Below are 11,490 nucleotides of genomic sequence, written 5' to 3' on the forward strand. Positions count from 1 at the left end.
AGCATTTGCCCTTTGTCAGTCCTCTGGCATTCAGAACTGAGAATAAAGTTGAGCTGTAAGTCACTCCATTTGTAGCATTTGTTACAAAAGACCTAGGAAACTAGCATTTAAAAATACATAAATGTTAATATTAGTCAAGTCAATGATATCTAATTACCTATGTAATCCTATTAAGAAATATTGTGGAAAGGTCTGGATGTTATTTGCTTTGCTATATTGATTTAATAAACTTTAAGACAGAAAGACAGGTATATAGTTAGTGTTCAGTCGACATTACCAATCACCCTTTTCCTCCAAAGATGTTTCAAATTACTTTAAAAATGTTTTGTGTGTGTGTATACATATACATATACATATATGAGTGTTTTAACATTTATTTTTATGTATATGGGTGTTTTATTTGCATGTACGTCTGTGCACTACATGCATGTACTGCCTTCAGAAGAGGGCTTTGGATCCCCTGGAACTGTTAGCCATATTCTGGGTGCTCGGAATCAAGCCCACCTCTGGAAGAGCAGCCAGTGTTCTTAACCACTGAGCCATCTCTCCAGACCCTATATCTAAAATTATTAACAAATACAAAGTGGTACAAAATTAAAAAGGGAAAGTTCAAACTTTTATAAGAGATTTGAAGGGTGCACCAAGTTTTCTGTTACTGTAATGGTTTAAAAAAAAATTCTGGTATGTTAAACATTAAACCTTTCCAAACAGATAGACTCTTGCCCTTGTAGAAAGGTATTATCCAGACATTGCTAACCAACCAATCTTCTGATTAGCACTTGGTTTTTCCAGAGAACCTATCGAGAGTCATTTTATTTTTCACGGTCGACTGGTAATTTTTCATCTTAGTTTTTATAAGCTGATGTCTGAGAATATGGTGAGGATGGCTCAGAAATGCTCCTGTCCCAATTTACTGACATGTTTGGATTATTAAAACCTCTATAAGGTATAATGTCAACATTAGAAGCATATATAAATAATAAGTACAATGAGAAGAACTGGCCCTGGAAAACCTCCAAAAGTAACTATCAAATATGAACAGAAAGTACCCACTGTAATACCCTAGTAGACAATGATATGATCTTGCCTTCAGATTAAATACAGATCTTCTTAGCCAGGCATGGTGGCACCAGCCTTTAATTCCAGCACTCAAAAGGCACTGAACTTGAAGCCTACTGGTCTACATCGTGAATTCCAAGCCAGACGGGGCTAAACAGTGAGGCCCTGTCTCAAAAAAAGCCAAAAACAAAGAAAACACCCATGATCTTCCCAATTTTATGGACGTATTTCTTTATATCTGACATACAATTATTGGCCCCCAAATGTGATTTCTTTCTATACAGAACGTCTTGCATTAATCTCCATCAACAGATGAATACTAAGGCAAAGCCATGCAACAAAAATATGCTTACATGGTGCTTTGTTACTAGAAAGCAGGTCACTGGCTCCTTGACTAGGTGGAAGGGACAGCAGAGAAGGAAGGGAGGACGGGAGGAGGAGGCAGTCAGGAGGACAGCAGAGAAGGAAGGGAGGACAGGAGGAGGAGGCAGTCAGGAGGACAGCAGAGAAGGGAGGGAGGACGGGAGGAGGAGGCAGTCAGGAGGACAGCAGAGAAGGGAGGGAGGACGGGAGGAGGAGGCAGTCAGGAGGACAGCAGAGAAGGAAGGGAGGACGGGAGGAGGAGGCAGTCAGGAGGACAGCAGAGAAGGGAGGGAGGACGGGAGGAGGAGGCAGTCAGGAGGACAGCAGAGAAGGGAGGGAGGACGGGAGGAGAAGGCAGCCAGGAGGACAGCAGAGAAGGAAGGGAGGACGGGAGGAGAAGGCAGCCAGGAGGACAGCAGAGAAGGGAGGACGGGAGGAGAAGGCAGTCAGGAGTACAGCAGAGAAGGGAGGACGGGAGGAGAAGGCAGTCAGGAGGACAGCAGAGGAGGACGGGAGGACGGGAGGAGAAGGCAGTCAAGAGGACAGCAGAGAAGGAAGGGAGGACGGGAGGAGAAGGCAGCCAGGAGGACAGCAGAGAAGGAAGGGAGGACGGAGAGAAGGCAGTCAGGAGGACAGCAGAGGAGGGAGGGAGGACGGGAGGAGAAGGCAGTCAGGAGGACAGCAGAGAAGGGAGGACGGGAGGAGAAGGCAGTCAGGAGGACAGCAGAGAAGGGAGGACGGGAGGAGAAGGCAGTCAGGAGGACAGCAGAGAAGGGAGGACGGGAGGAGAAGGCAGTCAGGAGGACAGCAGAGAAGGGAGGACGGGAGGAGAAGGCAGTCAGGAGGACAGCAGAGGAGGACGGGAGGACAGGAGGAGGAGGCAGTCAGGAGGACAGCAGAGAAGGAAGGGAGGACGGGAGGAGAAGGCAGTCAGGAGGACAGCAGAGACGCCTAAGAGCACAGGGAAACATGTGAGCAATGGCTATTTTCATATTTTAGTGACAATTTCATAGATGTACACATATGCCAAAACTCATCCTATTGCAGTTTAAACATGTGTATTTTACTATGTACCATTATATGTCAATTAAAAAGCTTCTGTTCCAGAAAACACAACAAAAATTGCTAATAATCTTTAAAAACAGATAAACCTCAAATATCCCACTACAATAGACTCTAAAGTTCTTTTCAATTACTTCCCTGCCTTCTGGAATCAAGCTTCATGACTGCCACTCATATACACTGCCTTCAGTTTGAGGTTACCTGTCTCCTACAAACTGTTCTTCTTCTGTTAGTTGAGCATCCCTGAAGGATTATTCCTGGGCCTCTTGGAACTAACTCTTCCTTCAACAATGAATTAGACATTACATTGGTGCAAAAGGAATTGCAGGTTTGGATTGTGAATTTCAAATAATTATAACTAGGTTTAAAACACAACTTTATTAATCAAAATATGAACCATTACAAATTAATATATTTTTGCCAATAAGAAATAACTTTATTTACTCCTTTAGACCCATGCTTTGGAATTAAGACAAACTTTTAGAAAGCCACTCCTCATCCTATGGGTTACAAAGTGTTCTCACTGCAAAACACTGTCAAGGTACTTGAAGTGGTAGTCAGTTGGCAGGAGGGCAAGTGAACATGGTGGAAGAGGCAAAAGTCAACGACTGAAGCATGCACTGTGCAGCTTGCAGTCTAGGTTTGTCCTGGAGAAGGCCTTTTCTGAACACTGACCAATGCCAGCTGTGGGTGCTACAGCTTCTGGTGCACATGTTATGGATTTGCTGAGCATGCTTCTCAGATGTAGTGGTTTGACCAGAATTCAGTTGGTAGTAGATCAGACTAGCAGCAGACCACCCAACTGTGACCACGACCTTTTTTTTTTTTTAATTTTTTAATTTTCTGGAGCTGAGGACCAAACCCAGGGCCTTGTGCTTGCTAGGCAAGCACTCTACCACTGAGCTAAATCCTCAACCCCAGACTACGACCTTCTTATGGTACAAGTTTGGCTCTGGGAAGTACTTTGGATTCTCCTTAGTCCAACCACTGAGCTAGTCATCAGCAATTGTCATATTTAATTGTCACAATCTGATCAAGAAATGGTTCATCACTGTTGTAAAGAACAAGAGAGACACCAATTCAAAACATTTTTTCTAAAAAATGTTTGATCGGCTCATGAGGAATCCAATTACCAAGCTTTTCTGCCTTTCCAATTTGCTTCGAATGTCAAATGACCATGAATGGTCCACACTGAGTTCTCTGGCAACTTCTCTGCAGTTGTAAGAGGATCAGTTTCAATGATTGCTTCCCATGAATCATTGTCAACTTCTGATGGCCAGGCACACTACTCCTCAATTTCAGGGCTCTCAATCCCTTTGCAAACTTTATTGAACCACCACTGCACTATATATTCATTAGCAGTTCATGGGCCAAATGCTCTGTTGAAATTGTCTCTGCTGCCATTGACCCATTTTACATTTGAACAAAAAAAATCATTTACAGATGGCTTAACAAGTAGCTAGAACCCATGTAAAAAGAGGACCTACTACACAAAGCTGTAGTTTAACCTCCACACATGCACCACAGCACATACACAGTAACTGTGGTAGTTTGAATGTAATTGCCTCCATAAGCTCACAGGGAGTGGCGATATTAGAAGATGTGGCTTTGTTGGAGTAGGTATGGCCTTTTGGGAGGAAGTGTGTCACTATGGAGGCGGGCTTTGAGGTCTCATATATGCTCAAGCACACCAGTGTCTCAGTTCACTTCCTGTTGCCTGCTGATCAAGATGTACAACTCTCAGCTACCTTTCTAGCACCATGTCTGCCTGCATGCTGCCTTGCTTCCCACCAGGAACATAATGGACTAAACCTCTGAACTGTAAGCCAGCCCCAGTTAAATGTTTTCCTTTGTAAGAGTTGCTGTGGTCATGGTGTCTCTTCACAGCAACAGCAACCCTAAGACAGACATAAACAACTAAAATGTTAAAATTCACTCCAATTTGCTTTTTGTCTTCAGCATTTCCGTAATAGAAATCTAAAATAAACAGTAATGTCACTAGCAAAAGGCATACAGTGAGAAATGCATATCAAAATGATTTACAACATAACCATGTGCTAAGAATATCAAATGACAAATTTCCACAATGCAAAACTACAGTACTTTTGCAACAACCAAATAGTTCTTTAGGTGCCTCACAGTTTACAGGAGTAGTCTCATCTTAAGCTAATTCTGAAAACCAGACTCCTGCAAACTACATAATTTTAGTGTGCCCATTTCACAGGTAGAAAAACTGAAATTGACAGGGCATATATATGTAAGTTGCACAAGAGCCATAGAATAAACAGACAAAACTGAGCCAATGACAAGTCTATATGCAGCAGGCACCTCCCTCACCCTCTGCCATCCTGCCACTCTATTCCTCAGCTATCGTCTACCTTCAACAGTGTCTAACTACTACTTTTAACCTACCCTGACGTATGTCTACAAAAGCTTTCCAGAAAGGTACTAAAAATAACACCCAACCAGCAGAAAACCGAATTAGACATGGCTCCAGCAGATTTCCACTCCAAGTGTCCCTGTGCAGTGGTGCTAAAGTTCCAGACCAGGACCTACACTCACAAGCTTCATGCTATCTTCTGCTATCCCTCTCCTTAGTTCCTCTTGCAATTGGGGAGCATTTCAGTAGAGCAATGGATGGATGGGAGGGGACTGCAAGGAGAGAATGGAGGGGAAACTGCAGTTGGGATGTAATATATGAGAGAATTAAAAAAAAGTGGTTGTGGTGGTTTGAAAGAAAATATCACCCAGGGAGTGGTATTATTAGGAGGTATGGCCTTGTTGGAGTAGGTGAGTTCTTGTTGGAGGAAGTGTGTCACTGTGAAGGTAGGCTTTGAGGTCTCATATATGCTCAAGATACCACCCAGTATCACAGGCCACTTCCTGTTGCCTGCAAGCCAAGAAGTAGGACCCTCAGCTACTTCTCCAGCACCATGTCTGTCTGTGAAGAGGCCAAATATAACATTAGTGCAGCCATGACAGGCTGCAGACTAACAATACTGGCACTAGGCCTCACCATTACAATAACCAGGAAAAGGAACAAACTGAACCCTGTGGGAGACCAATCAGAATTGAGACAAACAAATACTAAATGATCTGGAACATAAAGGATAGCTTATATCACTTGTATATAGGTTGCCAATTTCCTTGCAGCAACACCAGTACCAATCTGTTTGACAAAATTTCTGTTACTTCACCCCTGCCCAATCAGGAGTTCAACACCCATCTGAATCCACAATTTCCTGATCCCTCCATCCTTTACTCCTTAAAAACCCTGCCTCAACTGAGCTTGATGCTCTTCCTGATCCAACTTGCTTGAACAAGCTTGAGCTTGCAATAAAAGCTCTTTGCTTTTGCATATGAACTCGGACTCCAGGTGATCTCTGGGGGGCTCATGACTCTGGCATAACACATGCACACCACCATGTCATACCATGATGATAATGGACTAAACCTGACTATAAGCCACCCCAATTAAATGTTTTTCCTTTGTAAGAGTTGCCATGGTCATGGTGTCTCTTCACAGCAATAGAAACCCTAACTAAGGCAGAAGTTGGTATCAGGGACTAGAGTACTGCTGTGATAGGCCTGACCATGCTTTTGTTTGAAGGAATATGGACCATGGGAGTATGGATTAGAAAAGCAGTTGAACACTTTAAGTGATGCTTAATGGTCCATACTAGTAGGAGCATGGAAAACAGGGTGCTAAGAGTGAACTGAACAGTGGGGTACTGGCTGCGGAGGTTTCAGAGAAGAATTTTAGGATGCTGTCTAGAGATCACTCTTTGGTACTTTGAGGAGGAAAGTGGCTGCCTTTTGCCCTTGTCCGAAGAGTCTGCCTGAGGTTAGAGTGAAGAGTTTTGGATTAATTCCATTAGCAGAGGAAATCTCAAAACAGCCTTATATAGACTCTGTCGTGTGGTTCTTAGTGGTAACTCTAGTGAAGATTTATAACTCAAAGGAGCAAGCTGAGCAAGGTAAATTACAAAATGTAAAATTTAAAGAGAAAATGAGCACCAAAAAAACCGGAATGGAGCTAAGTCCTGTGTTCAAGGAGATAAACAGCTTAATAAATGGAATAAAGGGAGTGGTAACCTCAGGGCAAGATCCCACCAGCTAAATTTCCAAATGTGTGAACAAATTAAAGAGAAGTTTAGCGCCAGGTGTGGTGGTGCAGGCCTTTAATCCCAGCACTCAGAAGGTAGAGGATGGTAGCTATCTGAGTTTGAGGCCAGCCTGGTCTACAGAGGAAATTCAGAACAGCCAAGCTTAGGTAGTGAAGGAAATTACTGAAAACAGAAAGCTGGGGAAGATGTAATTGAATGAGGGGGCATCCATATTCCAGCCCCAGCAGCAGCAGAATTTGGTAGCTTCAGCCACTTGGTTCTGGCTTTAGAGTCAAGGATAGAAGAAAGGCATTATGGAATCTCCGACTGTGACTAAAGAAAGGAACCAAGGCCAGGAACGTGTAGGGGTATCCCTGAACGGAGGCCTAGAGAGACTATTGGGTGAAGCTATGAAGTTGAAGCCTGGACTGCCTTGGAGACTCCAAGATGTTAGAGATGCTAGAGGCATGGGATACCTGCTGAGGAAAGCTGCTAACAAGGGGTGAAACCAGCCCAAGAAAGAAGTGTATTGCAGTCAACAAAGCTGAAATGAGCTGGAGATCTGAAGAGTATTTTGACATCAGACATGGAGATACAGAGTTTGGAGTTTGCCCACCTGGTTTTCAGTCTTGCTTTGGTCCAGTATTTCCTCACTATACTCCTTTCCCTACATTTTGGAATGGTAATGTATATCCTGTGACATTATATGTTGGAAGTATGTGATTTGGTTTTTTTATTTTGATTTTATGGGAGATTACAGTTAAGAGATTGCATATGTCTCAGAAGCAACTTCATACTTTGGACTTTTAAACATTGTTGAGACTATATAATAGACTATGGGGACTTATGAAGTTGGACTAAATGCATTTTTGCATTATGATATAGCTATAAGTCTTTGAGAGGGGCCAGGGAGTGAAATATGGTGGTGGCTTGAAAGAAAATGTGCCCCAAAGGGAGTGGCACTATTAGGAGGTAAGGCCTTTTTGGAGTATGTGTGGTCTTGTTGGAGGAAGTGTGTCACTGTGGAGGTAGGCTTTGAGGTCTCATATATGCTCAAGACACCGCCTAGTGTCACAGACCACTTCCTGTTGCCTGCAAGCCAAAAAGTAGGACCCTCAGCTACTTCTCCAGCACCATGTCTGCACACCACTACATTACACCATGATGATAATGGACTAATCCTCTGAAAATGTAAGCCACCCCAATTCAATGTTTTTCCTTTATAAGAGTTGCCATGGTCATGGTGTGTGTCTCTTCACAGCAATAAAAACCCTAACTAAGACAGAAGTCTTGCCCAAAAAGAGGCCTGACCTTTGCCCTCAGTTTCTGGTAGATAATCTATGTCATAGTTGACAGGAGTTATTTTTTAGGACAAGCACTGACCATACCTGGTAGTCACAATTTCAGGGTTTTGGTTTAGGGTGATGATTTTGGGTCACAGGTTACCCGTGGAACTAGAAATTATCTGTCATGTCTAATTAATGAAGTTTGAATAAATACTGTGGATACTAAAGAGTAGGTGAGCCTTCCCACCGTGCAGTGGTACACGTAACATGGATGCCAGGAGAACATCCTATCCTGAGAACAAAAGATGTATTTTAGAACCTTCATAGATTATCCTCTATATCCTCCCTTTAGCCAATTTTAATCTGTATTCTTTCCCTATAATGAATCACAATTATGAATGTGATAGCTTTTGATGAACTCAGTGAGCCCTACTGATGAACTGTCATACCTTGGGGGGGGGGGGGGGGGGGACTGTGGGAAATCCCTGAATTTGCTGTTGGTGCCAAAAGGGTTTTATGGACTGTGTCTTAAACCACAGTCTGGCCAACTCCAGGTGCACACCAATTTACTTATACCCATCAAGTTCTACCAAGTTTCTCTGTAAAGATTCCACTAATACTCAAACATAGTGCAATTAAGTAAAAATCTCCAGAGGCTGCTTAGGAATGAGTGGAAAGTAAGTAGTGCAGGGTAAGTCATTGGTCCCATGGAGTGGGCACAAGCTTTAGAATCTGACACTCATTTACTGAGTGACCAAAGCTTTCCTAAGTCTCACTAGCAGAACTACAGACAGAAAACATCTGAAGCAACTATGTCGATTAAGATAGAAAGGGAAAGTATTCCAATGACTGCCACACTTCAGCCTAACAACTACCTTTCCCAAATCACTTTTCATCACACTAACGTTGTTTATTTCTCAGTCACAACTAGAACATCCAGCCTAAGTGGAGATTAAATAGCTGACAGTCTTTGACTCCAGAACCATTCAGAGAGCAAATCACTCAGAGTCCACCAAGCTTTTTCCAGTATCATTGTCAGGCTACTTATCTCATTCTGTCTTTCCTCGTTGTGCCCCTCCACCTGGCTGCCTCCTCAGAGATGACCAGGATCCATTTCTTCTTTGGAGACAGAGTACACCCTAACTCACTGGCTCCTAACTAGCGTGCTTGTGATTGAACCGACTGTGGGAATGACGCCTTCCAGGAAGCCAGGGCATGGATTCAAGGATAAAAGCACAGACGGCCAGTCCACACTGTGGACATTTATGTCAATGAGCCACATAATTAATTACCAAGTGTGAAAAAGACACTGAAGCAATGTCCTAAAAATAGCACTTTAATGTACATTTCTGGGAATGATTTGACCAGTTTGGGCATCAACATCTAAGTTTTTCTAATATTGAACTTGGGTATGAAGAAGGCTTCCAGGACTTGGCAATTTATCAGGCACCATCTTTCCAAGTCCAAAAAGTTCCAAAGTTCTTCCATACCTTCTAATTTACCCAAGACATGCCTGCACTATGTATATGATTATCTATTTATGATTCACAGTAGGTTCTTGCTGTAAAAATTCCCCACAGGACATATTTACTAAAGTGATAATAACTCTGACCTGGGAACCCTTAAACAAACAAACAACAAAAAAAAAAGGGTTAAGTCAAAACACCAAGTGTGGGCCTATTTCCTAGATGGAATACCCTAGAAGAAGTAATAAAGCAGTAAGTTCATGTGACCAGAGGATTCTTATAAGTCTACAAGGGGAACATGACACTTAGACACACTGTCATCAAGTTAAGACTCTGCTACTAAGTCATCTGTCATCCACAACCTCCCCCGAGCGCTTTCTTTCCAACTCAGTCTTAGGATCCAGGAACAGGCTTTCGCAGTGTATCAAGGTCTTCCACAATTCTTTGCTTTGCCCTTTACGCCTCTGCAGCCTTCCTTTCCTCTTTACCCGGGCAGCTACAGTTCCTACAAGTCCCACGTTCCAGAGACTAAAAGGCAGTTGTTCGCTCAGAGGTGTATGTACCAGCCGTAGGAACCAAGTAACAAGTGGAGGTTCCCCTCCGCATACGCGATTGACTGCCTGTCGGTGCTCCCGCGATATCCCGTGACTAATTCTACCATAACAGTTTTCACGTGTGCGGTAAATTACCGCGCGCTCTAAAAGGCCAAGGGTGGTCGTGGATGTCGCCCTGCAGCCCCAGAACGTTCCGCCACAGAACAGACACAGTGGGGGAGGCTCAGCAGACGTCAGTGGGACGAAGACCCGCAGAGTGCGGGAGCCACGGGGCAGAATCCGCCGCATCCCTCCGGCGCAGCCCGCGCCCTGCCCCGAGGCTCCGCCAATGAGGCTGCGCGCTCCCGGCCGCGCCGCGCCCCGACCCGCCCGCCCGCCTCCGGCCAATGACAGTCCTCTAGCCGCGCTCCCGCGCTCCCGCCGCCCCGGCCTCCGAGTTCAGGCTCCCCGGGAGGGCGCGGACCGCGGGCTGAGCGTGAGGGCCGGATGGCTGCCCCTCGGTCCGGGCTCCCACCTGCCCGGACGCTGCTGCAGCCGTGCCGACGAGGGCGGACTCGGCGGCGCCACCGAGCGTAGCCCGCTCTTCTGAGCCCGCCGCCCCCCACCGTCCCCGGGCCAGGGGCTGTGCTCGGGGTCGCGGCCTGGGATCCCACCACCACCACCACCACCACGGCCCGCCGCCGGCGCTCCAGGCCCGCAGCCCGGCGCACTGACCTGAAAGTGCAGCGCCATCTTCCCGGAGCGGCGCGGGCCGCGCGGCCCTAGGGCCGAGGGGAGGGGGAGCGAGGGCGCGGCGCGAGCCCGGCCGCAGCGGGATCCCCACGCAGCTCGCTCCCTGTGCTCGGCGCGCTCCGCCTGGAGCCCGGAGCGCGAGGGGGCGGGGCTGGCGGGGCGGAGGGGGCGTGCCCTCAAGGGCGCCCACGCCCAACTGCCGGTGCGCTCCTGTTGCAACCGCTGCCTCCTCAGGTCTGAGCCTCTGACCTCTGCCCTTTAACCCACCACCGCGACCCAACTGTCCGCCATGGCCGCCGACTTTTTTTTTTTTTTTTTTTTTTTTTTTTTTTGAGACCCGGTCTCACCTGCCGGGCCTGTAACTATGTGGCCCAGGCTGGCCTCGAACTTGCAGTCATCGTCATCTCCATATAGGCATATAGGTGTGTGCCAGGGCTTGCTACCATAGACGGGCCAAAGCGACCTCTCAGCAGTGGAGAATACCCACAAGCTCACAACTGCCTGCTGCTCCGGCTTGTGGAGATCCAGCTGCTTTAGCGGATTCCTGCATCACTTGTATACACATAATAAGTAAATCTTAAATCTGCCACAGACTATCTTGATTCCTGACAGGACTCTGAAACAAATACATCACCCATGGGTCCCAAGTCCCACATCTCCACGGATGTTCTTGTCCTCTAATACACTGACAGCCTTTGACCCCCATATTCAACTCCTGTTCCCCAGTACCCAGCTCCCATTGTTTCTTTAAGATTTGTAAACTTTACTGAGTTAAAATTAAACTGACAGTGTATATGGCATTAAATTGTAAAACTCTGGCTTGACTGTAACTCCTTGTCAGTTTTATATGAACTTTTATTTT

At 45.7% G+C, this 11,490-nt stretch overlaps 1 protein-coding gene across 3 annotated transcripts in view; it reads right to left on the reverse strand.

Moving 5' to 3' along the window:
- The window catches only part of Ranbp17 (RAN binding protein 17), a 319,336-nt gene extending 308,580 nt beyond the window's left edge, over positions 1 to 10,756 (reverse strand). For all 3 annotated transcript variants that reach the window (XR_008222563.1, XM_052759010.1, XM_052759009.1), the window contains exon 1: positions 10,611 to 10,756. Coding sequence is in view for 2 of the 3 variants with exons in the window: in XM_052759010.1 (XP_052614970.1) it covers positions 10,611 to 10,628 (18 nt within the window). In the remaining variant the exon portion in view is untranslated. The remainder of the gene's footprint in view (positions 1 to 10,610) is intronic.
- Between the last annotated feature and the right edge of the window lie 734 nt (positions 10,757 to 11,490).

Source organism: Peromyscus californicus, unplaced genomic scaffold, assembly GCF_007827085.1.
Source record: "Peromyscus californicus insignis strain IS unplaced genomic scaffold, ASM782708v3 Scaffold_3__1_contigs__length_106647218, whole genome shotgun sequence".
Taxonomy (NCBI): domain Eukaryota; kingdom Metazoa; phylum Chordata; class Mammalia; order Rodentia; family Cricetidae; genus Peromyscus; species Peromyscus californicus.